The sequence below is a fragment of the Sylvia atricapilla genome, chromosome 19 (genome assembly GCF_009819655.1).
Source record: "Sylvia atricapilla isolate bSylAtr1 chromosome 19, bSylAtr1.pri, whole genome shotgun sequence".
Taxonomy (NCBI): Eukaryota; Metazoa; Chordata; class Aves; order Passeriformes; family Sylviidae; genus Sylvia; species Sylvia atricapilla.
In genome coordinates this window covers 10,376,643-10,404,483 of record NC_089158.1, presented here as the reverse complement: position 1 = coordinate 10,404,483, position 27,841 = coordinate 10,376,643, and the positions used below count along the sequence as shown (strand labels likewise).

At 50.6% G+C, this 27,841-nt stretch overlaps 1 protein-coding gene across 2 annotated transcripts; it reads left to right on the top strand.

Moving 5' to 3' along the window:
* The first annotated feature begins 70 nt into the window (after nt 1-70).
* On the top strand, nt 71-20,002 carry NR6A1 (nuclear receptor subfamily 6 group A member 1). 2 transcript variants are annotated; one of them, XM_066332977.1, is made up of 9 exons: nt 71-181; nt 6,336-6,566; nt 10,367-10,422; nt 11,844-12,001; nt 12,856-13,080; nt 13,588-13,842; nt 17,117-17,238; nt 18,667-18,819; nt 19,753-20,002. In XM_066332977.1, exons 1-9 carry the CDS (start codon nt 154-156, stop codon nt 19,839-19,841), a joined length of 1,317 nt encoding a protein of 438 aa, XP_066189074.1. In that variant the 5' UTR covers nt 71-153; the 3' UTR covers nt 19,842-20,002. The 2 variants fall into 2 exon arrangements, with proteins under 2 accessions (XP_066189074.1, XP_066189073.1); XM_066332976.1 differs by having other exon boundaries at nt 12,853-13,080.
* The last annotated feature ends 7,839 nt before the right edge of the window (nt 20,003-27,841 follow it).

Genomic DNA, 27,841 nt, shown 5'->3' with positions numbered 1-27,841 from the left:
GCGCTCGGGGGCGCGGTCCCCCCGCGGGGCCGGTGCGGCGGGGGCGGCGCCGCCATCGCGTCGTTAGCATAGGGCGGCCCGCGGCGGCGGCGATGGCCGAGCCGGGCTGCCCGCCCGCCGCCGCCATGAGGCGGCCCTAGGAGCCGGCCGGGGATGAAGCGGGACTCGACCTGCATGGAAGGTGAGCGGGGCCGGGCCTTTGTCCCCCGGGGGCTGCGGCCACCCGCGGCAGCCGCTACCGGGCCGGGGCCGCGCCGTCCGTGCGGGGCTGGGGCTGCGGGACCGCCCGGGGCCGCGGGGACACCGAGCCGTGCGGGATTTCCCTGCCTTCGCCCGGCTCCCGGGCTGCGGGGACCGGAGCGGAGCCCTGGGCTGCGAGCAGGATTATACAGTTAAAAAAAAAAAAAAAGAAAGAAAGAAAGAAAGGGCATTAGTTTGTTTTGTGGCTTAATTTGTTTATATTTTAAACTTCCTAATCCCTGCGACCATCTGGAGGAGCTTTTTTTAGTATGGTTAATTATGGATGGTATCGGGGTCACCGCGGCGCTCGGGAGCGGCCGCTCGCCCTGCCGGGACCGGCGCCGGCCCCCGGTGCCTGCAGCCTTTTCTCCCCTCCGGGACTGAAGGCAGCGGTAAAGCTCCCCTTCAGCGGAGGGCTGGAACATTTCAGGGGAGAACGCTGCGTGTTTGGGAGCACACGTTGGGGAAGTCCCCGTTCAGTTGTGCCAGGCCCTGCTCCCGCAGCCCGCACTGCTGCGGTGGGGTGAGCCTCACATTTTCTTCATTCAGCATCCTTCTCAGCGGTCGCACATCTAGACGGCTTCAGCAGGGCCAAGAGTGTAGGTTTTAGGGCAGGTAAATCGGGTCTTCATCTTACCGCTTTGTAATGTCTCAATTAAAGCCCCGGGCGTTAATTCGGAGCGCGGTGCCGCGCCGGAGCCGGGCAGGGACCGCGCACGGAGCTTTATTTTGCTAAAATCGGAGCAGCCAAAGTTGATCCCTCGAGAGAGCGACTAAACTCGGAGTGGGTGTGTGAGCGTGGGCAGCGCCGCCGGGACCCTCGTGCCCGTCCCCAGCTGCGGTCCGGCCCGTGGGGCGCATTTTGGTGTGCGGGCTTTTGTTCCAAACTCTTTGTGCGACAAGCGGCCGGAGCGAGGGCTCCGTCCTGCCGCCGTCCCGCACAATGGAGCGGGGAGAGGCTCCCGCAGCCCCCGGGCGGCTCCGGGCCGGGGCTCCGCGGGGCCGGGGCTCCCCTGCCCGGGAGAAGTTGCATTTCACAGATGAGGTTTTGATATGTAAATGGAGATGTGTGTCCCGGGCAGGGGAAGGGTGATGGGTTTCATCAGCTGCACGCTGGTGATTTATACCGAGCCGAAAAGGAGCAGCTGATGATTTCTGGGGTTTTTTTTTAATAGGGGCTTGCTTTTGATTGAACTGTGCTTGGGCAGAAACAGAATCGGGGTGGGATAAGACCGTGAGTTTGGGATTTCATAAGTGGAAAGGGAGAGAGCAGAGTGAGATGCACTGGCCATTCCTCTAGTGCAGCATTTCTCCTCTTTTCTTTCCACTACTCACTTGCTTCTTATTTTAAAATAAGACTCTCTGCGCGCAGAACATCTTTTTACAGTACAGAGAATAAAGTCGCAGGCTGCCTCTCACTTTCCCCTCCTATATATATATATATATATTTTTTTTTTTTTTTCAGGAGGCTTGTCCATTTAAATTAACCTTTCTCCCAGCTGGGCACACAAATGTTTTTGTTTTAGTTCACAGAGGGTTAATTCTATTCAGCCCTGGCCGTGGCCGGCCTGAGCCGGGGGCAGCACAATCTGCTCTTTGAGGCGGGCAGGACGCGGCTGCAGCGTGGGGCTGGGACCCCCATCTGCGGGCTCCATGGGCAGCGGCAGCGGGCCCGGCCCTTTGTGCGCCCGAACACCGCCTCTGGCCGAGCTCTCCGCCGTCCCAACGCACAGAAAAATATTTCAGCCCTGTGTTCATCGATTATAAGTTTAAAAAAAAAAGAAAAAAAAAAGCCCCTGAAGCAAAGGCGCCTGGTTTGGGGGTGGGCATGTGCTTGTGCTTGTTTGGACAATGCAGCTCTCCACAGTGAGGGGGGAGTTCCTCCAGTTCTGGGGGCTTGAATTTCACCGGGATGCTTTTCTTGAAACTCAAAATTGACAATGGAAAACGCCGTTAGGGAAAAATAAAGGGGAAAAGAAAGCCCCGACACGTTTGTTTGTGTTGGAGGCATCACCAGAGGCGAGAGGAGAGCGAGATGCGGTTGGGATTTCAGTAACACATGTGTGAGATCTCCCCCTCCGCCCCCCTCCCCAAACAGCTGGTATTTAGCAGCTTGAGATTTAAACCCAGCTAAAGGCTGCTGCAGGGGGCTGCCATAGGGTCACTTAATCAAGAAGCAAATAACTGGCACGCAGCTGAAAAGATGTTAAATGTATTAATGAATTGCAGCGCTGAGTGTTGCCTGTAATTTTTTTTTTTTTAAGCTAAAGAATATTTTCTCAGCTTTAAATTCACTTTCTGTTGTATAAATGGGAAGTTTTGCCCGCGGCAGCTTTCTGCATCCTCCCTCTTGCTTTCCAGCCAGGCCAAATCCCAGCACTGCCTGCTCTGGGGTTTGGGTGAGGGCTTGTGCCTTCACTTTTGGATAGAAATTCTTTGTTTCTCTTCCATCCCAAAGCACCAATCCCACAAGCCTGCTGCACCAACAGCGCCAGGTTCCCGAGGTAAATCTCACAGGGGGCTGTAGTTGCTGTGGAGTTTTCTGGGGCTCTCCAGGGCTGCTGTGAGCCCCTGGCAGCCCGGGGAGCTGCAGATGCTGCCAGCACCGCGTCCCCTCCTGGAATGTGGCAGTGCCACTCCCAGCTCTGCCTGCCCTGTCCCTGCTCCGGGTGTTTGTCCCCAGGGCTGGCACAGGTGGGAGCAGTGACAGGGATGTGCTGCCTGTGTGTCCCCGTGCTTTAATTTATCTGCTGTGTGTTTTAGAATCTCATTCACGTGCCGTAGTGCTTCCTGTTCAGGTCTTTGCTGTGTGTTTCAGCAGGATTGTAAGGTATTTCCTTTTAGAAATTCATAGGAATTTTCTTTAAAAAAATTATCAAGACTGCTCATTTTGCTGAGGGGAAAAGCCAGTTTCTTGAAAAATTAACTGTATTGTTTTTACTGTGTGTCTTATAAAACATATATGGAGAGGGTTTTTTTATAAATCTTTTTTATTCCGTCTTCTGTGATTCTTGTGTAACATCATCATATTCTTGGAGAATTTACATTGTATGTGGTATGAAACCTACCATGACCTCTGAAAACAATACATCCTTTAATGTGGCTTCGGGGAGGGGCTAGCGAGGGAGTAGCCATAAAAATCTTCAGGGTTCAAGATGAGGTTGAGATTTTTGTGAGTGCTTTTGTCGTAGCAGCAACTGTTTGATTTAGTGGCCCCTGCTACAATGGGTTGGGAGAACAAAGCCAGAATATCCCGTGTATGAGTTGGTTAAATGTAAGACCCATCAGGAAAACTGGGGAGGGGAGCAGGGGGAAGCTTCCTCAGCTCTCTCTCTCTCTCTCTGAAATAAAACAGGTATTTGAAAAAAAATTCTTATCAATTGCTTTGTGTCCTCATCTGTGTTGTCTTGTGTAGCATTTGAAACCAGTGAGATGAGAGGTGACAGAGACAGGGAGGAGGGAAGGCTTATTCACTTTAAAATTGCTATTCTTATTATGTGTTTTGATATTCTAGTGAAATTTCATGGTTAAAGGAGTTCAGGGCACCCTCAGTACAAAACTGCTTTAGATTTGCTGGTGCTTTACCATTTCTCTGAAGTTCACTGTGGTTGTGCCCCATCCTTCACCCACGCCAGGTTCTGCGTTACGTGGGGTGAAAACTGGCAAAGGTCAGGAGCAGCAAACCCATGAGCCTGGCCAGGGTCTCTGCAGGATTTTTTTTTTTTTATAAAGCTCTAAACCTCCAAGACTTTCTGCGGGCCATCATTTCTCCTCTCCCAGTTTTGTTTGCAGCAGGTTTGTGGGGAGCACGGACACCTCTGTGCTCCCTGGGGTCTATGTCTTTGTTCACGGCGTGTGCTGCTGCTCCATGGCCAGTTTTGTTCTGGAAACCCGAGGGACAGATCCTGCTGGAGGTGTTTGCATCCCTGTGGCCATTGACACCGTCTCCCCCTTGGAGAGATGTGGATGGCAAGGGAAGGATCCTGATTCCTCCTGGCTTTAATCATCCTGCCTTCCCACACTGGCTGGGTGACGGCCCCATTCTTCCCACGACAAAAATAAAAAAGCTGTGCCTGGAAATGAGCCGTCCCTGAGTGAGCCCAGCGTGTCCTGCCCCTGGCCCCGTGTGGGAGCCCGGGGTGGAGGTGCCCTGGTGCTGCCCAGGCTCTGCTGCAGAGCCCGGGATTTATGGCACTGCTGTGTGAGCAGCTAAGCTGAGGCTGAGCTAAACCCTGCAGATAGAGGACTCCTCTGTCCTGGCTAATCCCCAGACCCCTCCCCACGTTTATCAGATTGCTGAAGGTAGAGATTATGCACTTGGTGACTACAAAGTCATGTTTAGCCCCTCCCTCCCTTCACAGATGCTCAGATAGCCCCACTCCTGATCTGCACCCACATTCTTTTGGCTTCAGCACATGCCTGAGGTGGTCTGTCAGGTAAAACTGGGAATGTTTTGGTGCCAATCAGGAACGTTTCTTCACTTAAAGTTTGTGTTTCCTTTGTTCATCCCTTTATTTCAATGTTTTATAGCAGTGAAATTTGCAGAACAGTGCAAATGTGCATGCTGTGCATAGCAAACCTTCTAGAGATTAACACGGATTGGTTCTGGTTTCTACTGGGTTTAAGCTCTGGAGAAAGCTGCTTGTGAGTAGGAGCAGCTGCTTTAGATTTTTACTTGGCTTGTGTAACTGAAAACTGTTTTAATTTCTGGTCCCGATACATTTGGCTCATTCATTTCTCTTGCATTCACACGTGCTGCAGTAGTAAGAAGCTGCACCCTGGTTTGTCAGCTTGCTTGGGCTTTATTGAGGCTGGAGAAGATTTCGCTGTGACTCTTACCTCCTGCTGCTCCCAAAATCCATCCTGTGGATAAAGACCTTTGTCTTAGAAAACTCCCTGGTCAAATCTAAATGATCAAAGTCAGCCTTGGTGGTGTTCTGCTGAAGTGAGTCTAACTCAGCTCATCCTCAGAAGCCAGTGCTGTCCAAAGGCTGGGTTTTCCAAGCTCTGTGTCCAAAGAGGAGCAGTGGGTGTGGGCAGCACCCCAGGCACAGTGTGGGTTTGTGTGAGTCTGAGCTCCTCATGTGGATGGTGGGCACGGGGAGCTGCTGTGCCCTGCTCTGTGCCCTGGCCCAGCCAGGGTGATCTAGTCATTTGGGTAATGCCTGCTTGACATTTGGGAAAGCAACCCCATGGAAAATACTGGAATACTGCCAATTTATGTGTCCTTGAATGTATTTGAATAGCTCCCACCTTTGCAGTGCAGATCTGTTTGCAGGGATTTTAATGGGTTAAAACACGAGGTGGAAGCTGGAGGCAGCTTGGCCTGGAATGCAGGGGGTTATACTGTTGAGCTGTGAAACATCTGCTACAGGAAGAGTTGCTGGTGCAACTTGCTGGCATTATTTTAAGCATAGCTGACTTGGTTGAAGTGAGGTTTCGGCCTCCCTATGCAGTACGAGGTGATGAGATTCTGGGTTCACTACTTGGGTCTCTTCACCATCATTTACTTCTTCCTTTCTGGCTGACATCCCTGCCTGGAGATCTCACCGAGCTGGGCAGTCTCTGCTCTCTGTCTCAGCCTTGAAATACTGAATTTAATGTGACAGCTCCTGTTGTGGAGAGCCTTGCAATTTACATTTTTAGGCCTTCTAAAAAATTTGGAAAAGGATCAGTAAAACCATATCACTGTAGCTTAACCGTCCAGTGGTTTCTGTAATGATGTTCTCTTGGGTTCTGGGTGGTGGCCCATGCAGTTTTGAAGCCCAGAGGTGCCCCTGGAGCCTGTGAGATGTGACAGGGTCTCACTGGAGTCTGCCAGGTTTCTGTATTCGCACACCCTGCTCTGCGCAGTTGAGTTTAGAACCCTTTATTCCTCACTGGAGTTTCTGTTCCTCTCTGCTGGGAGCAGCGGGAAGGTCAGTGCTGGGGAGAGCCCCGAGGGTCCTGCCTGGTGATGGGGAAGGATGGAGCTGGCCCTGCAGTGCTGGGGATGGCTCCTCACGGGCTGGATCCTCACGGCATGGCAGTGGCCGCCCTTCAGCCAGACCCAGCTGCCGCAAATCCCCCTCTAAGCCTTTCCTCTTGCCTTGCAGATGAGCGGGTGGATCAGAGAACCTGCCTGATCTGCGGGGACAGGGCCACGGGGCTGCACTATGGCATCATCTCCTGCGAGGGCTGCAAGGGCTTCTTCAAGAGGAGCATCTGCAACAAGCGCGTGTACCGCTGCAGCCGGGACAAGAACTGCGTCATGTCCCGCAAGCAGCGCAACAGGTGCCAGTACTGCCGGCTGCTCAAGTGCCTCCAGATGGGCATGAACCGCAAAGGTAACGGGGCACGGGGCTGCCTTGGGGCCGGGAAGGTGGGACTGCCCTTCCCCGGGCTGCTCCGCCCTCCCCTGCCAGCTCCACGGTTCAATTCCGCCTCCCGAAGCTTCAGCAAAATCGCCCGTGGGTTAAAAATCACGCAGAAATGCTGAGCTGCTTCATTCCCGTGTGGAGGAGCAGTCTGGATGAATTGAAAGGGTGTATCAGTATTTTGAGAGTGTTTGTATTTACGCTTAGCGGAGTGGTCGCTGTTTCCCTGCTTCAATCTACCAATGAGGCAAAAATTCAAGCATTTAAAGAGGCTGCTAGAATCCCAAGAGATTCTGAGCCAGGTGTTACCTGTTTGTGGCTGCTTAGACCAGCAGCTGCTGCCCCGGGGTGAGGTGTGAGGGTTTTCAGTGACCACCTGCTCTGCTAGAAGCAGCTGTGGGCTGGCTGAGGGACAGTCCCCCTTATCCCCAGAGGTGTGCAGAGGTGATGGAATGCCCCAGTATCGTCTTCAGGATGGACAGCCTGAAGTAACTCAGAAATCAGTGATGAAGAACGGGCTGTGGTTGATTTCAGTGTCACGTCTCTACTCCTCACACCAATCTTTTGTGTGTTTAACCCCTGGGATTGCAGTTACCTGTTAAAAGCAAAGGTTCCTTGGTGTGACAGCCCAAGCAGGAGCTGGCTGTGCTCCCCTGGCAGTGGGGCAGTGACCATCCTGTTTGCCAAACCCCAGTGTCACCACATGGTTTTAGATGTGGCTGATGATGGCCTCTGGGCCATCACTCACACGAAATCCCCCTGTCAGGAGCGCTGAAACTTCCATAAATTCACTGCAAATCCACCGGGATCTTCCTGAGAAAATGTATCGGGGGCTGAGATGGGAGAGCTGGGATCAGGGCTGGGCTGTGGGTCTGGGAGCAGCTCAGAGCCCCTTTGCCGAGGGTCAGGGCTGTGCTGTGGGTCTGGGGACAGCTCGGCTCCCTCACCTGGGGACAGCTCGGCTCCCTCACCTGGGGACAGCTCGGGTCCCTCACCTGCGGGTGGCTGTCACCTGCGGGGGCACAGCGCCACCTGCCGGCCGCACGCCCGCCTTCCCTGCTCCTCTCCTCTTCCTTTTCCTCCTTTCCTCTCTTCTTGCTTTTCCTCCTCTCCTCTCTTCTTGCTTTTCCTCCTCTCCTCTCTTCTTGCTTTTCCTCCTCTCCTCTCTTCTTGCTTTTCCTCCTCTCCTCTCTTCTTGCTTTTCCTCCTCTCCTCTCTTCTTGCTTTTCCTCCTCTCCTCTCTTCTTGCTTTTCCTCCTCTCCTCTCTTCTTGCTTTTCCTCCTCTCCTCTCTTCTTGCTTTTCCTCCTCTCCTCTCTTCTTGCTTTTCCTCCTCTCCTCTCTTCTTGCTTTTCCTCCTCTCCTCTCTTCTTGCTTTTCCTCCTCTCCTCTCTTCTTGCTTTTCCTCCTCTCCTCTCTTCTTGCTTTTCCTCCTCTCCTCTCTTCTTGCTTTTCCTCCTCTCCTCTCTTCTTGCTTTTCCTCCTCTCCTCTCTTCTTGCTTTTCCTCCTCTCCTCTCTTCTTGCTTTTCCTCCTCTCCTCTCTTCTTGCTTTTCCTCCTCTCCTCTCTTCTTGCTTTTCCTCCTCTCCTCTCTTCTTGCTTTTCCTCCTCTCCTCTCTTCTTGCTTTTCCTCCTCTCCTCTCTTCTTGCTTTTCCTCCTCTCCTCTCTTCTTGCTTTTCCTCCTCTCCTCTCTTCTTGCTTTTCCTCCTCTCCTCTCTTCTTGCTTTTCCTCCTCTCCTCTCTTCTTGCTTTTCCTCCTCTCCTCTCTTCTTGCTTTTCCTCCTCTCCTCTCTTCTTGCTTTTCCTCCTCTCCTCTCTTCTTGCTTTTCCTCCTCTCCTCTCTTCTTGCTTTTCCTCCTCTCCTCTCTTCTTGCTTTTCCTCCTCTCCTCTCTTCTTGCTTTTCCTCCTCTCCTCTCTTCTTGCTTTTCCTCCTCTCCTCTCTTCTTGCTTTTCCTCCTCTCCTCTCTTCTTGCTTTTCCTCCTCTCCTCTCTTCTTGCTTTTCCTCCTCTCCTCTCCTCTTGCTTTTCCTCCTCTCCTCTCCTCTTGCTTTTCCTCCTCTCCTCTCCTCTTGCTTTTCCTCCTCTCCTCTCCTCTTGCTTTTCCTCCTCTCCTCTCCTCTTCCTTTTCCTCCTCTCCTCTCCTCTTCCTTCTCCTCCTCTCCTCTGCTCTTCCTTCCCCAAAGAGCCGTGTGTTGCCCTCACTGCTGCAGTCTCTGCCAAGGCCAGGGAGGCCACAGGCAGCCCTGCAGGTCCTTGGGGTTGGGTTCTGGAGCTTTCCCTTCCTGCCCTGTGCCCAAGTTATGGCATTGCTGGGTCGGGAAATCCCTTAAATATTAGGTCTAAATACAAACATTTTTGAGTTCAGTTGAGGTGCAGAGCTCTTTAGCACTGGTAGGAAAGGCAGCTTTGAGGAGAGTGGCATCATGCAGCCCAGGACCAGGATGATATTCCAGAGAGTCCAGCTGCATTTGGGTCTCTTGAGGCCTTTTTAATGGACCACTGGCAAAAACATTCCTACATTTTGTTGCAGGTGTAAGCTATTGTCTGCTAAAATTACACTTTGAAATCAAAAGGCCAAGGCAATTTGTGCCCAGGGGCTCATAATGGAATGAGCTGAAGGGCAGCTTCTAAATTGCAGTTAGTGGTAAAATATACTGGAAAATAAGAAAAATTCCCCCAGAATTTCTGTAATTCCAGTAAGTGATAAAAACCTAAAGGGGGTAACAGCTAACTCTGACAGCTTTTTTTACATAATTCTTTTTTTTTTTTTTTCTTTTGTGGGAAACTGATATTTTTTTATAAAGAGCTTTCATAGGAAACAGACAGCCAGTGTTGTGCATTGCCCAGATGGGTGCTTGAGGTTTGAGAAGCCACAGTTCAGGTCCTGTGACCCTCTCCTCTGCCCTGCTGAGACACTCCCTGAGCTGCAGGAGCAGCCTGGAGGCACACGAGGAGGATTTGAGCTGAGGACGTCTCAAACCAAGCAATTTCTCTGGGACAGAATTTTTTTTGCTGAAATCCTCCTGCAGCCCCGTGTGCCAGGCAGGGTGAGGCTGTGCAGCAGCAAGGTCACCGTGCAGCTGGGGAGAGCCTCCTGCCAAGTCTGGCCAGGTCGTGGTGGGAAGGAGATGGAGCCCCGATAAACAGAGGGGGACCAGCCTGGGGGGAGGCACACGAGGGGCAGGGCTGCCATTGCCTTCTGGCAGAGGGAAGAGGAAGGGCAGAGCAGCTGCTCCAGGTTAATCTCCTTAGCTGGACTTCGCTGGAGTCACTGGAAATTGTTTAAAGAGCCTTAAAAGTGCAGTGTCAGCACTGGTGGTGTCTCTGTGGCTCACGGTGCTTCATGGGGCTGTGGGCAGTGGAGCTGGATGTGCTGGCCTCCACATTTTCCAACACTCCTGGGCATTCACTGGGTTATTCCCAGGGATTAAATAGGGTTCCTTACTGTGTACCGCTTCTCAAATTATGCTGGAATTAATTGGGATAAAGGATTGCTGTTTCTTCATTATCTGTCACTCAAGAAGCACGTAAAGAAACTAAAATCCTTGAGTAATGCTTGTAGCCCCATTGATGTGTCTGTGCTTTTTGGGGTGAGAACCATGGTGTGTGCTGCTCAAGCACTGGGGGTTTCTCTGCAAACTTCTTCAATTAAAATAAAAGAATCTTTTAAGGTGTAAAAACTTCTTTCAACATAAATGAACATCTACTTGTGTGCTTTGGGAGTACGTGGCAGTAGCGTTCCTCACCAAGGTGTGGTTGTGTCTTTCAGCAATCAGGGAGGATGGCATGCCAGGAGGCAGAAACAAAAGCATTGGACCTGTCCAGGTGAGCACATGTCCCTGTCACTCTGTGCTTCCCTTCAGCTCCTGGTCTCCTGGCCTTGGCTGGGCTGGGCTCAGAGCACAGCAGCAGCTCAGCCTGGGCTGGGGATGGCTTGGCTGAGCCTCCATCCCCCCTGGCCGTGCCAGGGTCAGAAATGGGTCAGAAATGGGTCAGAAATCCATCACAGGCTGCAGATTGGGAAAAGGAGCTGGGTGCTGCCTGTCCCGGGGTGCTGCACGGACACACAGACAGGCTCCCAGCACCCTGTCCTTTGAGAGCCCCACAAGGACGTCTGTCCCTCCATGAATCCCAGTAAATCTCAATCTGCCCGCTGCAATCCCTTCAATTGTGGCGAGCAGGGCACCAGTAAATGTCTGTGTGATTGATGGCACAGCTTGTCCAGAGATGCCTTGTAAAGCGCGAGGTAATTCAGCACAGCAGCTTGTGCCACATGCCTGAGAAATGATGGCCATTTCCAGCTTGCTTCTGGAAAAGGGGGTCTTTTAAAAGTTTACTGTTTATTTTAGCAAAATAGAAATAACACTGAAAGCAATTTCTGGGAGTCTGAGTGCCTGGGAAGATGCACTCAGCCCAGCACAAGGCATGAGGAGCCAAGCAAACACCTCTGTGCCCTGGTGGCCAGTGCCTGTGGCCAGTGTCAGGCACAGCCTGCCTGGACCCACACAAACCTGTTTCCTGCTGTTTGCATTAAAGAACATACACAGAATTTAAAATGAAAAAAATAAGCCTCTAAATTTTTGTTGTGTTTCCCCCATTAGTGGTGGATCATTGCTCCAGGAGCATGCCCAGGACTTTCTTAAACTTTATATTGTAGTGAACTCAAATTTAAGGTTTTTTTAGTCCATTTTAGTTCTGTACATGTTACTCTCTAGAACTTAAGTATTAGATGCTCAGTTGCTACTTCAGGTGCCACCTGGTTCTTATGTGGAGGAAAATAGGGAACTCTGTCTCCCTGTAAATGTTTTCCTGACTGATTTTATATGTGTCACCTTGCCTCTCTTGATTGCTTTATCAAACGAGAGCCTGCTCCAGCTCCTGTTTGCCTTTCCCTCTGCCAGTCCTGAGTGATGTTCCCAATGCACTGGCCTCAATTACTCCCAGGTTTTTCAGTGTGACAGTGGCTGATTTAGAGCTCCTTGCCGTGTCCATCTGACATCATCTTTTCATGTGTCAGTTCCTGTCTGCTGTGCTGCCCTCACTTGAATGGTGCTGCTGGAGCTGGAGGTCACCACCGTTACCTGTAAATAGAATTTTTCATGTGTGTGTTGTTAAATGCAGAGGAGGGATGTGGTACCTGCAGGGGGGCTCAGCCCTGTTGGGTGTGACTGAACCAGGTGTTTGCAAAGAGAGGCTCTACATTTCTGTTGCCAGCCAAAGTAACCCTTGTGTCCTGTATTTGACAGATATCAGAGGAAGAGATTGAGAGAATTATGTCTGGGCAAGAATTTGAGGGAGAGGGAAACATGTCATGGAGCAACAACGGAGACAGTGACCACAGTTCCCCTGGAAATGGAGTTTCTGAGAGCAACCAGCCTTCACCTGTTTCTACTCCATCTTCAAGGTGGGAATGACCCCTGGAAGGATTTGGTGTTACAGGAATCTTGGATTTTTTTCCCTGAGTGATACTTGGGGTCAGTGTAGGGAAAACATGTGAGTGCATCCTTGTTGAAACTGGTCATGCAGCAGCTTCTTACCTGTCTGATTGTGTTCTAAGACAAACAGGCCCTGGATTGAAAAGAATTGAACTGGGAAGTGAGATATCTGTGAGCAAAGGAAGATAATCTGGAGTTAAATTTAAAATAACCTGAGTTTATATTGGTTGTGTTTTCTGCAGATGTTGAGAACTTGATCACCTTTCACTGCTCATTCTGCATATGCTCCTCCTCTGCACTGCACTCAGATTTGGAAAACAAAACCATTTATGTCAGTAATTGGGGGTGTTATATTAAAGTTGGCTGTTGTGAGTGCAAACCTCCTGATGCAGCCTTTGATTGCAAACGCAGAAAGAATCTCAGACCTGATCCCTTCTGGTTTCAGTTGCAGCTTAAGCTTGGCCTTGTTAGTGCTCACTGGCTGTGTGAGTGCCTCATGTACAATCCTAAATTCTGGCCCTGTAAGGAATCCGGGGTGGAAAGGCTGGGCACAGGTGGCTTTGGGGTTTCTGCTTTGCTCCCTGAATGGCAGCTCAGCAGCAGCTCCCACATCTCCATCACGTGGAACCTGTTCTCAGCCAGGCTGCACATGCAGCCAGTGCACACCCAGCTTTTCCTGGGCAGGATCTAACCGCAGAAACATTCCCATTCTCTTTGCTTCCCCTATTTTTATTAACATTCCCGTTGAAGAGCCGGATGCGACACTCTGATGGATCCGGCGGCGTTTTCAGGGTGTATTAAAGATCTTCTCCTTCTCCAGTAGGTCCGTGGAGCTGAACGGCTTCGCTGCACTCAGGGATCAGTACCTGGGCACGCCGGTGTCCACGCACTACCAGTACCTGCCGCACCTTTTTAGCTACTCGGGGCACTCGGCGCTGGTGGCGCCGCAGCCGCGCAGCCTGGAGCCGCAGTCCCACGGCCTCATCGGCCAGCTGCTGTGTGCTGAGGACCTGGAGCCCCTCAGCACGCCCATGCTCATCGAGGACGGGTGCGTGGGGGCCCCGGGGCAGGCGCCAAACCAGGCCCTGGCCTGTCCTGCTGCGGCTGGGGGGAACGGGTGTGGAGTGGGCTTACAGGCTGTGTGGTCTGGCCAGGGGCTGGGCTGGTGGGTGACCCCAGGGGCTGTGAGGATGTCCCTTAGCCCCTGCCTGGGCAGGGTGGGTGGGTGCTGACTGACCATCGTGGCTCCTGTCACCTGGTGGGTGACCCCAGGGGTTATGAGGATGCCCCTCAGCCCCTGCCTGGGCAGGGTGGGTGCTGACTGACCATCATGGCTCCTGTCACAAGGTGGGTGACCCCAGGGGCTGTGAGGATGCCCCTGAGCCCCTGCCTGGGCAGGGTGGGTGCTGACTGACCATCGTGGCTCCTGTCACCAGGTCACTCCTGGGCACTGGCAAATTCCTTTGGCATTTGCCTTGTTTCCAAGCGCCTCGTCAGATGGTGTCATTCGATGTTTTTAATGTTTTTCCCACCTTTGTATTAACTGTGCCTACAGGTATAAAGTGACTCAGGCAGAGCTGTTTGCGTTGCTGTGTCGTCTGGCAGATGAATTGCTTTTCAGGCAGATTGCTTGGATCAAGAAGCTGCCGTTCTTCTGCGAGCTCTCCATCAAGGACTATACCTGCCTGCTCAGCTCTACGTGGCAGGAGCTGATCCTGCTCTCCTCGCTGACTGTTTACAGCAAGCAGATCTTTGGTGACCTTGCAGATGTCACCTCCAAGTACTCTCCCTCTGACGACGAGCTGCACAGGTGAGATGGCCTGAGCCCAGGGTGGGACAGCAAGAGCTGGAGGTGAGAAGCCATGGAAGCCCAACAGTCAGGTGTCCTCTGACCACTTTGTGGGACAGGTCACCTTACCTGTGGCTGTTTTCCTTTTCTGTTGTTCCAGTTCAGTTGTTCCAGGCTTAGAAACCTCGTCATGGTTAGTCAGTGCTGGGTCACAATTCCCTTCTGCAGGGGAAGGGCACAGTGATGCATGGGGCTGTTTGAATTCCATGCAGCAGTGCTGTTGTCCTCCAACACAGCCCTACAAGCCACCTTTTTATGGGGAGGGTAAAACTAACCAGCACTTTGGGTAACCCTGGCACACAGGAAAGAAAGTCTTATTTAAAAACCCTTTGGGCTGGTGGAAAGGTTGTTCCCAAAGCTGGTTGTCTGTATTATCAAAGTGTTCATTATTAATTGCTATTTCATTGTTTTGATTAGATAAATTTAAAGATGTTGCAATTTAGCTCTTTATTTTTTTCCATGGTACAGACTATCTGATGCTCTGAGGTACTTGCCTTTCATTTATCATGTTGGTCAGGGTGTTGTTTTTTGGTTTGGAATTTTTTTTTTTTTTTTTGTAGTCTTGGTGCCAGACAGATTCTTCTTTTGGTAGTAGAGTCCCAGTCTCACCATGATATGGCAGAACAGGTAGAATTTAAAGAAACTGCTGCCCAAGCTCCCTTTAAACCCCTGCCCTTGCTGGGCTCACGATGCTGCCGGGGTCACCAGGGATGTCCGATGAGCACAGATTTGAAACACTGCTGTGATCCTCAGCCATTGCAGTGTCTCGTGGTTCTTGGGGGCTCCTTTGTGCATCTGTTGTGACAAGCAGAGGCACTGGCTGAGCCCAGAGCAGGGAGCTGGCCCCAGGTGTCTCATCTCCTGGGACAGGTTCCCGTGCGGCGCCGCTCTGCACAACCATTCATCGCGCATCTGGTGCCGCTGCTGCCGGGAGCACCGAGGGTCATAGAAAACCACAATGACACTTGTTCTTGCATTCAGCTGTCCTTTTGTTCCTGCTGTCCTGGTCAGAGCCTCACAAGAGAAGTGTTTGTTTCATTTTGAGTTTGTGATAAATACAAGCGAGAGGTGAGACAAAGGAGGAATCCTCGCCCTGCAGAAACCGGCGATTCAGAGCTGGTCGCCTTGAAGGTCCTTCAGAGAAGATCTGGGCACGTGGATGAAAATAGGTGTTCTTGGGAGAGGAATGCTTCTGCAGTCTCTCCTTGTGATTTAGCTTTTCAAGTGTCACTCATTGTCGTTGGTAACCTGGGAGAATGCACACCCAAAAAGCCATTTGGCAGGAGGCTGCACAGATGATGGGTCTGGAGCTCCGTGGCTCCTCCTGCTGCTCTTCATGGTGCTTCTGCCCTGGCTGGGCTGCCTCCAGCAGCAGTGGGATAGCTCGTGGCTGTCAGCCTCCCTGTCCAAAGCACTGGTGGGAAGAGCTGGTCCCTTTGGATTTGAGAGGGGCCCTTTTGGACAGGTGTCCTGTTTGTGGGTGTTCTCAGAGAGCCCTCTGACCAGGAATGCCTGCAAAGGGAGCTTCCTTAGAGCTCACACCTGGTTGGAGAAATCTCACCGAGCAGGGATAGTCTTGCTCTTCAGGGTTAATTTCTGCTCTTAAGAAAATGACAAGAACCGTACTAAAGCTTAGGTGACAAAGGCATAGAATGAGCTCCACGGCCCCTGTGTTTTAATTGCCTCTAACAACTGGCTAAATGTTCTGTTTGCTGCTAGATCAAATGTTTTCTTTTATTGTGCTGTTTTTCTGAAGATGAATATGAAATGAATAGACTCCTGACCTCCCCCAGCACTCCTGATAGCGTTTCCCTTCCCCCTCCTCCCCAGCTGATCCCGATAACTCCCAGCCAGAAACTTGCCTGGTGTAAACTGCGAGGAAAAGTGTGTGGAGGAGTCAGTCCTCGAGAAGAAATAGGGCTGTGAAAAACAGAACAGCTTTGTTTGAAAGGAGGAGGAAAGTATGTGCAGAAAAGTAAGACAGTTCAACTGCAGGAATGAGAGAAGAGCTCTCCTGGATTTATGAAGTGATGAGTGGCTGGTAAAAATGTGCATGCTCTAAAAAGAAACCCAACAGATGACTGAGTGGTCTTTGTGCTCATTAACTTCTTGAGCTTTGCAATCTTGCACCTGCAAGATTTTTAATGTCAACTGGAGAGCAAGAAAACTTGTACAACTTTAGATTAGCCGACAAGGCTTTCATCACTTACAATATTACTTTCTTGAAGAACTGACCCAGAGTTCAGACAGCTTGTTTTCACTTCGCAGAGGTCAAACCCCACCATGCATTTTACAAATAACTTTGAAGTAAACAAACACACATGCCAAAATAAGGTATTATTCAGAGAAAAAGGTTCTATTTCTGTTCTATTCAGAGATGGCTTGCTGGCTGTGCTCTTATTCTTTGTGCTGCACAATGCCAGAGCACGCTGAAGCTTCCCGAAACACTTCTGTCCCACTTCTGAGCGCTTCTGCAAGATGCAGTTGCTTTGAAGCCAGGGGGATTGCTGTGAGATGTGTTCCCAAGAGGCTGTTCTGGCCCTTGGCAGGCGTGGGATGGTTGGAGATGCCTGCAGGATACCCACAGCCCCCCGCACCCTCCCATCCCAGCCTGCTCCTTCCCCGTGGCTTTCTCATGGTGTGCATGTGGGGTGTTACTCCTGGTGAGGTGTGGCACCCTCTTTAGCGGGAGGATCTCATTCTGCGCCCACAAAATCTCCATCAGGCAATTTTCCAGGTGGTTTTGGGGTGTTCCCAGTGCTGCCCATCTCTGTGACTGGCTCCACTGCAGATTCCTGGCTCTGTGAAACCTTCTCTTCTGTCAGAGCAGGCTGGTGGGGAACTGAATCACCAAGAGAGGGTTTTTCCCTACAAATATCTGTAGGGATACAGATATCTGTGGGGATCATGGGCTCCCCATCCCTGGGTCAGGCAAGATGGGGCTCTGAGAAACATGGTCTAGTGGCAGGTGAAACATGGTCTAGTGGCAGGAGAATGGGACTGGATGAGCTTTGAGGTAATTTCAACCCAAACCACTCCATGTTTCTATGATCCTGCATTTGTAACTGAGACATTTTCCTCTTTATTTTTTGTACTGGCAGACTTCAGGCAGTTTTGGTGACTTTTTTTTTTTTAATCCTCTTGTGAGATGCTAAAATCTCTGAAGTGACTTCAATAAGCCTCATGCCTTGACTGTCCAGTGTGTGTGCTGATGTGTGATCTCTGAATCCTCCAGGTTCAGTGAAGAGGGGATGGAGGTGATGGAGCGGTTGATCTACCTCTTTCGCAAATTCAACCAGCTGAAGGTCAGCAACGAGGAGTATGCCTGCATGAAAGCCATCAACTTCCTCAACCAAGGTGGGGCAGCAGAGGGGAGGCACCAGCCCCACTCCTTCATTGTTGTGCTTCAAAGAATTTGTAAGACTGGTTGCTCTCTTTTTAGAGCTTTCAGACTCATTGAAATGCTTACCCTCAGGATATATCCTTAGGTCTCTCAGCTGGGTTCCTGCTTTTTAGGTTTTATACCTAAATCTGACTCCTCACAGTGAAAGGTAATCACAGATGAAGTATTTACATGCAGGCCATGAATTCAGCCTAGGAAAGGGCTGTATCCTCCTGTTGATTAAGCAGCATATTAAAGCTGGCAATTCAGGCTCCTTCAATACCCTGGGCATTTCAAAATCCACGCTGAGACCAATGCTCAGTGAACAGTGTTCAGCTGTAATTTTGGAAATAAATGTCCCCAAAGTCTTTTGTACTGTGAAAGATAGTTGCAGTCTGTAGAAATGTGCTCTGGGCTCCCTCCTCCCCCGCTCATTTCCAGAGGGAGATAATGCTGACACTTCAATCTGTGCCGGGCTGAGGTTCCGGTTTGCTTCCCTGGGCAGTTTCCTGACACTGGATAATGCACTTCTCGAGCTGTCTCCATTGTTTTCCAAAATGTATTTTCATTAACTTCCTGTCTTCTTTTATTTTTAGTTGAAGTTTGCAATTTTTTATGTGAAATACCTGAGACTTATTTTTAAAAGTCAGCTTTTGGGCAGTAGATGAATGCCTCTTCCGTCAGATGGTCTCCCAGCACTGAGGCTGCTCTGAGGCTCTGCAGCTTCCTCCCTCCTGTGCTGGATCCTCCCCAGGACCCTCCAGTGCTGATGCCACTGGTCATGCTGCCAGTGGGACTTCCTGCCTGCCCATTTCTCCTTTGTGTGTGTTGCCTTACACTGGCAAAGCTAAATTTAAAAAGAAGAACTTGACGAGTTTATAAAGCTGCCGTGACATAATTCCTAAGCAGATGGGGAGAAATGTGATGATATCCTGAATTATGGAGCTGAGCACTGTCCTCAGGCATGATGATACAGCTAAAACCAATGTGTTCCTGTCTGTGAGGAGGTGTTACACTGATGTGCTGTGAGGACCAAACCCTGACACTCGGCTGTGTTGTGCCAGGCAGGGATTTCAGGTTGCTGTTCTCTCCAAGAGCGTTCACTGAGCTGCAAATGAGCAGTGTAGGACGTTAGCTGTTCTCTTCCCAGCCCTTTGTGGAGGGAAATCCTGGATCCAGACACACATATAAAGACGTGTCCATGATGCAGGCACAGCAAGAGGGGGAGATGGGAATTTTAGTATTGGTCTAACGGGGTGCTTGAAGCCAGTCTCCAAAGCAGGAACCCAGATCAGAGTGCCAGAAATGAGTCTGTCATGAAGAAGTAGCAGTAAGTGCTAGGCTGCTGCTCTCCTGAGACGCTTTTGTCATGTTTTCATTGCTCCAATCGTATTCCTTCCCAGATATCAGGGGTCTGACCAACGCCTCGCAGCTGGAGCAGCTGAATAAGCGGTACTGGTACGTCTGCCAGGACTTCACAGAGTACAAATACCCCCACCAGCCAAACCGCTTCCCGGATTTAATGATGTGTTTGCCGGAGATCCGCTATATCGCAGGTAACTCCTGAGCACCTCTCCTGCTGGGAGCAAGTAGGAAATTTGCTTCTAAAAGGATAATGAACTCACTGCAGTGAAATTCTTGTGGGCTTTGGTGGAGGATGTTTGTGTGGGATTATTTCCTGTCAGAGCTTCTGCCCGTCTTTAAGCCCTGAGCTCATCCAGTCTGAGGGGCTCTTGGTGAGGTGTCCTGGTGGGCACAGGGTTAGTCCCACTCTGGGAAGAGGCGCCTACTCCACCCTGACACCCTCTAAGTACATTTTTCAGTCCCCTCTTATTCTTCTTTCAGCTGAGGGGCATTTTGTCTCAAAAGGGTGTAGTCCTGGTTTGAGTAGTTATCTCATCAGAATTAGGGGAGATCCCTGAACTGAGCAGAAAGTGATCAGCAGAGTTCAGGCAGACCAGTGTAACCTCCAGGTTTCCTCATCTGGACCTCGGAAATCCACAGGTGAATTCTCAGCTGCATTTGTGTTACTAATTAGATCTCCAAGGTCTGGTGTTACTAAAACTGTTTGTTCCTGAATGTTATGGCAAAGGGAGATGCTTGCCTCCCTGTGTCAAGGCTCCATATGCTTCATCCTACTCCGTCATAATGAGCTAGATAATCATCTCAGAGTAGCTCTCGTAATTTACTCACAGAGATCAACAAGGGGGTTTGAGGTGAGATGGGATTTAGCCTTTCCCACTTTCTATAAATACTTCTCCGTTGGGGAGAAATCATTTTGATCTGACTTCGCCCATTTATTTTGCTTTCTATTCAGTAAATAATAAATCATATTGTGTCCAAATGCATATCAAATGTCTAATGTAGCTGTAGGATGATTAACTGTTTCTGCGAGAGGTTCAAGGTAAAACCGTCTCCAGTGCTGCTGGCTTAGGTGTCTCTGAAATCTGATTCAGGAGTGGCTGCTAATTCTGCTTTCTTTCCACCAGGAAAAATGGTGAATGTCCCCCTGGAGCAGCTGCCTCTCCTTTTTAAGGCCGTTCTACATTCCTGCAAGACGAGTGTGAGCAAAGAGTGAGGGCAGCTGGCCCCTGGCCGGTGCCTTACGCTGAGCCTCGGGCAGGAGCCAGCTCACCCCAGGACAGGGGCAAACGCCATCCAGGCAGGAGACAGGGCAGTGGGCCTCCCTGCCCTTGTAGCAAGAATCTTTTGTTTGTTTTGTTTGTTTGTTGTGGCTTTTTTTTTTTTTTTTTACTCTTTTTCCTATATATTTATTTCACGACAGAGTTGAATGTATGATCTTCAACACGATGCACAAGGTTCTGTAAGAATGCAGCAGATGCATTCTCCAGCGGTTTACAGAATGTGAAGATGTTTAATGTTACAGTGTTTGTTAGGGTTAGTTCTTTTGTATTTGGGGCTGGGGACCAAGATGACTAAGACTACCTCAAGGAGAAGATGCTGTTCACGCACTGCTCTTTCCATGATTTGCATCCAAAGCATTTGTCCTAGAGAGCAAATGTTGACAGAGCTGTTAGTTTCCCAAAAGGACTACTTTGGAGAAGTGGGTGCTAGAGAAGTGCCAAGCTTTTTCTTTAATTTTAAAAAGGCAGGGAGTGGAGAAGGAGAAGTCTGTCTAGGCGGTTGGTTTCTTTTCCCCTGGCAGTTTCCAGATGCAGGTTTCCAGTGGGATGGCAGTGCTCTGAGGGGCTCCCTGGCCCTGTCCTGTGTGGGCAGCTGCAGGTGGGGTCTGCCCCAGCCCCTCCTGGCCAGCTGCCCTCTTACTATTACCACAAACACCTGCCAATTCCTCTGAAATTGTGTTCCTGCAGTTTCATAACAGGCTCCTGGCATTACACAAAGGTGCTCCTGTTGCTAAAGAATGGTCAGGACTTTATCGTCACTTCCTTAAAATCCATTTTAGGTTTACAAAAGCAGGAAAAACCTACTTAGAGAAGAGGCAGGATTGCCCCTGTTCATGTGTTCCTCCAGCATGGTACCTGACTCCTGAGGCTTCTGCATTGCAGCAATCCCCATTTTGGGAGCAGTTAATGCATCCTGTGTTGAATGGGGTCTGTGTAGTGGGGTGAGGGACTCCAGTGTCCTCTGGCATGGCTTTCTCTGCTGGACTCAGGGAATGGGTGTTCCACAGTTACATCCTGCCAGGACTGCCCTGTTCCTTGTGGAATCCCAGGAAAAATGACATTACTGCTGTAGCTGGTTGCCTGCCATGTTCTAGGTCTTGGAAGGCTTGGATTTTCCATCTCGCAGGCTCTCCACCACTCCAGATGGAGAACTGGTTTAATGACAGTTGATTAGCTGATTGAGTGATTGCTCAGTGCTGGTGTTCAGCTGAACTTGGGCATTCTCGTGAGTGACCTCATGATGAGGAGCTTGGATGAGATGCTCTTGATCTCATCTCCTTCATTAGGAATTAATCTTCAAAGACTCCGTCACTCTCCTAGACAGCCTTGGCTGGATTTCCTTCCCTGCCTCCTTAGATGTAAATCTGGCATTCGCTTAGCAAGGTGGCTCCTCTCTGAGTGTTTGAATGCTGGTTTAAAAATACTTGTGGAAGCAACTTTTGTTCCTTCAGGGTGTTTGGGGCCAGCCACTACCTTCTTGTCTTTCCCTGGTGACAGCTGCGTGGCACAGAGCGAGCTCAGGGCTGCAGCTGCTGTGCATGAATGTGATGGGGAGCAGGAGGAAAATCCCATGCACCAAAGTCGTCTTTCCCTCCCTCCCCTGGCCCAGGGGATGCTCCTGGGCTGCAGCCTGAGGGAGGCTGTGACCTGCTGGTTTGGCACGTCCCAGTGTGGCTGTGGTCACACCGTGCCAGGCCCCTGCTGCTGCCTCACCACGGGCATCCCACCTGGGCATCCCCCAGCTCAACTCACCCCTCTTCTGAAAGTCCATAGCTGTTGATTTTTCATTATTTAAACAGGATGTTACGGGTAACAGCTGCTGGGCACAGCAGTGGCTCAGCTCCGTGGAGCTTCGCACCCAAAGGTGGTTCCATAAATCTCATTTCCTTTCTGACAGTTCAATGAGACACGTGTGTATTCTCAGGAAAGCCTTCTGCATACAGCCCATACCTCACGTGTCCAGGGGAAGATTTTAGTGTATCTGTTTGTGAGTTAGAATGTATTTCTCAGCTTTTAAGTTTAATTTTCAAATAGCTTGTTATGATCTTTTTATTACGGGTTATTTCTGGCTTGCTGTTTTATTCACTCAAGGAATTGTTAAAATTGCATAGGAGTAATTCTATTCTACAGTTACTGAATTATTATAATCTGTTGATAAATAAGTGTTTTAATTAGTGTACATAAAAGCAGTCATCTTGTTGCCAGCTATCCAAGAAAAATGATCTATTGGGTAATCTGTGATTTTCCAAAACAGCCTCCCAAAGCTAATGCTGTACCAACAACAACCAAAAACCTAAATCCAGTCATGATGACAAACAGACATGAATGTTCCACTTTCTGTTGTAGAAAGCAAATTTTACAAAGGTTGATTGGCAGCAGTATCCGTTCCCAAATACACATTTGCCATAGGGAGTAGAAAATCCTTCCTGAACTGACAGGTAAGGAAGCAGCAAACAGACCAGAATCACCAGACAGTCATTCCTGATATCTTCTGCACCAAGTCCTCTAATGGCTTGTATTTTTTAAACAGGGTAATGTGAATGTGTTGCATTGCAAACTCAGGTATTATGAGAAGGTAGGAATGTAGCTAGAGACGTAGAGACGTTAGGTAGATGTATTTGTGAATTTGGTTTGAAGGACACCCTGGAAAGGTTGGAATTTTTGTTCCATTCTTCACGTAACATTCAGTTTACAGGGACTCATATTTTATTTGTGCTTAATGCTACTAGGGGGAAGTTCATTATCTTTGGTATCTATCTGCTCTTGCTTATCTGACCTTCTGTCATAGAGAAATCAATCAACAATAATAGTCTTTGGTAGAATTTTCTGCCATGACAAGTCAATTTTTATCCCCGATTTGAAAGATAGATTGGCTGGCTGACCCCCTCTTCTCCTTCAAAGCATCTGTGCAGATAGAAAGCTGAAGAGTTACTTTTAATCCGAGCAGAGATTTGGGACATAAATTTGAAGTGCTCAGGCTCACGTGCTCAGGGGAGGCTGCTGAGGAGCAGCTGGAAGGAGTCCCCACTCACGGGGCTCAGTCAGACCCTGGGGCCTCAACAAAACCTTCTGGAAAGTGAGTTTCACCTCCTGCCACATGGGCTGAGCCTTGACCACTCACGAGGGACGTGGCAGTGGCTGCTCTTGGTGAGTCCAGCCCTGTGAGAGGGCAGGGGATGAGCAGAGGAACTCACTGCACTGCTCAGCTGTGAGCTGTGCCCTTCCTGCTCTCCCTTCTGCAGAGACACTGCATGCTTTGGGTCAGCAGGGAGCATCCAGAGATTTTATTCTCAAACCTTTTGCCACCTCCCGCCCCAAAGGGGAGCGTTTTCAGAGTGACCAGTGGTCAGTGGCATTGCCACCTGCACTGGGCAGCTGCCAGCCTCCTACCACCTGTTTTTCCAGTGCTGGGGTGTTGCTTTGAGGGAGCCCATGAGAGTGAGAGCTCCCAGGGGTGCCAGCAGGGCTCCTGGGCTGCTCTCACTTGCTGGTGGGGGCCTTGATGGCCCTGTCCCCACCTGTGCAAAGGCTCAAGTGCCTCTGCTGCATCCCTCCCTGTGCCAGCAGGATCTGCCCTTGCTCCTCAGGCTTCTGCACAGACCCTTCAGATAAAGGAGTTCAAGTCTTGTCCTTCAAACCAACTTTAAAAAAAAAAACAAAACAAAAAAAAAACCCAAAAAAAACCAACCACTTGAATTTCTTTTACCTTTACTACATTTTTTAAAAGGAAAAAAAAAAAAGAAAAAAAAAAAGATTCTCCTGTGAATGTGCTATTTCCCATTCATTCTTTCTTCCTTCTTGGTTTTGATTTGAAGCTATGAAGCTTGGTGTCTGTGAAAATGTTGTTATTTCTCAGGATAATAAGCGGCAATCATCCCTGCCACATGAAAGGCAGGAGAAAGGGGGAAACTTGGGGAACTAGTTAAAGTATGAAACTAATTTTTAAGTTGTAGATGATGTGTAAATGGAGGGGAGTGCATAGCTATCAGTATCAAGCTGTGGTGTTTCTCTGGGTTCACGGTGTGTTGTTTCAATGCACAGAAGCTCAGGGATAAGTATTTAAAATGTGACCCAGAGAAACCCCAGTTTTGATGTTGCAACAGTTGCTTCTTTCCTGGTTTGTCTGGAGGACCTGCAGAGAGCTGACCAAAGCCCCATATGGGGATTTTGGGGGAAAAAGCTTTGACTTTGGCTGTGGGAAGTTTGCCTGCTGAAGGCTCAGACGTGGTGCTGTGGGCAGAGCATCCCAAAGGTGCACGGGGCTGTTCGAGGTTTCTGGGCACCAGCTCTGTCTGTGGGGCTCTATTTCTGCATTGCCTCATCCCTCTGCCTTTGGTGTTAAATGTTTGACTGTTCATGGAAAAGAGGAAACAGGAATTTCTCACTGTGTCCCTGGCAGCCAGTTGCAGGGCTCTGTACTCTGTTGCTTAGGAATTCCTAATTTTCATCAGTACGACTTTCTCACTAAGGTTGTAGGCACAGTCAGACAGTTTGAGAAGGTGCTGGTGTGTGACTCTGGCTGGGTTTCAGCTGCTGTGAGTGTCCGAACAGCTCCATCCAGCCACAGACAGGGCCAGCCCTGAGTGAGAGTCAGCAGAAGTTTGAAGGGCTGAAACACCCTCCCAGCACCCTCAGCAAACCTGAGTTTGAACCAGCCTCGCAAAAAGCTGGGAGGCCAATCCAGGCACTGTCCTTCCCTTGGGAAAAAAATATTTAAAATAGCTCCTGTGAGCTGCCCTCTGACAAGTCTGTGAAAGAAGCAACATGGTTCAGTGGAAGAAATGCCCCCAAGGGCAAAAAGAAACAGAAATTGAGACCAGATGACGATCAACATTAACAAAGCCTTTTGTGATTCATTGTTTTCTTTCAATTTATAAAATGTCTTGTAATAGTTGATAACATTATTGACTCGATTTCCATAACTAAACTACCTCGTGTGACATCCTGTTTATCATCTCAAAGGGATTGTGTGAAAAACTAAACACTGCCAGTGTCTGTTGCCAGCGAGGAACAGGGGCTGTGATTGCTGGAGTTGTGTTTCCCTTCCCGTGGGCTGGGGCTTGGCTCCTGTCACTGCTGTGTGTCCGGTGTCCCTTCCCTGGGGAGGACGTGGCTCGTGGCACTTTGGGTCTTGTTGGGTTCCAGCTCAGTCCTGAGGCTGCCTTTGTAACCTGGCACCTCACAGCCCCTCGTGTGTCCGTCCTGGGCAGCCTGGGGAGGCAGCAGGTCAGGTTTGCTGCTTGTGCCAGCCCCTTGCTGGTTTGAGGGACGTTTCCAAGAGGCTCGGTCCCAGTCGTTGGGTCCTCCTTGGTGCTGGTTTCTCCCGTTCCTTTTTCGCACGATCCCTTGTGTAAATCAGGGAAGCAGGATGTTGCCTCGGCACGACACACGGTGAACATTGGCACACTCAGAGCCGGGGCTGGGGCAGGAGGGAGTCTCTGGGCCCGTGTCCCCTGCAGGGGAACGGGCACCGGGAGCTGTCCCCTCACCCTGCTACGACCAAATGAATGTTTCTGCCGGCGGGTCCGTGTCAGCCCGGCCCGCCCCTGCTCCGCTGCTCTGCTCCGGGACTTGACTACCTGTGGAAATGTGACCAATAAGTGTTGAATGCATGTTTAGTGAGTGTTTAGCTGTATGAACTAATAAATGTGAAATGTTCTGCACCGCTGGTGTCTCCTGGCTCTTTGTGCCTTCTCTTCTTGGTGGTGGCTCTCTCTCGGGGTGGGGAGCCCAGCGCTGCTCTGGGTGGTGGTGGCTGTGGCCCTGCCCTGCCAGCTGCTCTGCTTCTGGAATGTGGCTGTGCTGAAGGCCTTGGGGCTGCTGCTGTGGCTGGGAACTGTGATAAGGGCACTGTGCCACACGGGATTTATTCCCTGTGAGGGAAGATCAGCAGTGGTGGGGCTCTCTGGGAGGTGGCAGAGGATGCTCTGTGCACACGGGGTGATGGGTTTGTCCCCACCTTCAGACAAAGCTGGAGCTGAGCAGAGGTGACGAGGCAGCCTCTCCCCTCACCCAGCCTGGCATGGAAAGTGAGGCTGGAGTGGGAAAAGTACCAGCACCTTTTAATTTTCAGCTCAACCCCTACTGACCACTGTATTTTGATTAGAGCTCTGCTTCCTTTTCATCTCGGTGCTCCGGCGGGTGACAACTGCCACAGCTTCGTGTGCTCGGCGCAATAGTTTATCACCGAAGGCCAGCGGCTCTATGAATTCAGAGCCAGCGCAGAACAAATCACGCTGTCACTAACGTCAAACTTGTTAACCTGATCTTTGGTGGATCACTAGTGTCAACATTGCATGGGACATACATTATCGGCCCCAAGGACTTAGGGAGATGTGTTTGTCAGGCTGCTCAGTCACAGTCCCACTCTTGACCTTCGCAAAGGAACTTTCAAGGGTAAGCTGCTTTCCTCTTGACAGGAGTGGCTGTTCCCAGGAGTGTGTCACCCACGGGCACTGGCTGGGACAGGGCTGTGGGGTCAGCTGGGTCACCTCCCTGCAGCAGTGGGTCAGTCCAGCAGCAGGAGGAAGGTCTGGGATGGTCCCGTGGGGCCTCTTCCAGAGTTGGGGAAGGTTCTCCATTGATGTCCACCCTGCCCATGTCTATTCCATGAGCTCTCCTCATCTTGTCACAAACTGCTCCCACATCTCTCCTCATCCTTTCCCCAGCCACTGTCCGTTTGGAGTTCACACCTGAAAACCAGAGTTCTGAGTGCAGCAGAGTGGTGAGTCTCCATTCTCTGGTCTGTCACAAGTGTCACATCTCAGTTTGCCAAGTGTGGACACTTCTGATGGGGTTGGTGACTACTGCAGAGATCAGATGAAGGATGGATCACCATGGGATGGCTGGTAAGACCATGGAGAGGAGCTGTGTGCTCCGTGTTAGCTCCTGCCCAAGCTTCTGGGGTCAGTTGGGTTTTTCAGTACCTTTATTGGGGTGGTGGATCCTCTCCCTGCAGCCTGCCATGAGTGGGAGGAGAGCAGTGCCATGGGCTGGGTGCTGGAGGCCAGCAGGTTGGGGCTGTGCTGGAGAAGATGACTCATGCCTTGGGGGACCCTGAGGCGAATGCTGGATCTGTGCTCCACATCACTGTCCTCGTGGGCCGACCCTGCTAATCAGCTGTGAAAGAGAGAGAGAAAGCTGGAGAGAAATCTTTCTCTCTGCTAACCTCATCACAATAAAGATTCCTATAAAGAGCTCTTATCCTTGAAGAAAATGAGGCACATAAGCAGGAATAGTAAACAAAAGGCTGTCATTTTGACCCAGGAGTGCTTCATGTTGTTGGCAACTGCCAAGAGGAAACATAAAGAGAGGCTGCATCCAAGTCCCAATTATGCAGAACTATGTGACTGATATGTCAATGAGTCCCCCCGGGAGGAGACCACCAGCACTTCCCAGTGCTGCCTGCGCAGCATCTGCACCCACCACCACGGCCGGGCCCGAGCGAAGGCGTGTGTGGCATCGGAAGAATGCGGGGGACAAGGTAATGTCATCGGGAACGCTCTCGCCAAAGTCCTCGCCGCATTATCAGCGCGGGCCCCGGAGTCAGGGACTGCGGGCAGGCAGCGGCGCTTGGCAAACAGTAGTGCTGGCCACACCTGCTGCAGGCACGCTCCGGGAACGTGGCGCAGGCAGGAGGGCTGCCCCGCGCCGATAAGCTGAGTGGATGGAGATAAAATCCGAGCAGGAGATATGCTTTGCTGAGCATCAAGGCTAAGCACCAGCAAGGAGCCAAAGCGTGCTGCGGCCCGTGGTGTGGATCCGCGGGCTCCGGCTGCGCCGTGGTCGTGAGGAAGGAGATGGGGTGGGCAACCTCCAAGCCAACAGCTGGGGCTTTGGTGGCAGATGTGGCGGTGCTTGGGCCCATTGAGGGCACAGCTGCTCCCTGGGCCAGGACAATTCTGCTCAGGGCAGCAGCTTGGGGATCTATCCC

Excerpts from the sequence above, each read along its gene's own strand:
- NR6A1 (XM_066332976.1), top strand. The coding sequence starts at position 154 with ATGAAGCGGGACTCGACCTGCATGGAAG. Across the intron at positions 6,567-10,366 it reads GATGGGCATGAACCGCAAAG|CAATCAGGGAGGATGGCATG; the intron begins GTAACGGGGCAC and ends TGTGTCTTTCAG. Across the intron at positions 17,239-18,666 it reads CATCAACTTCCTCAACCAAG|ATATCAGGGGTCTGACCAAC; the intron begins GTGGGGCAGCAG and ends ATTCCTTCCCAG.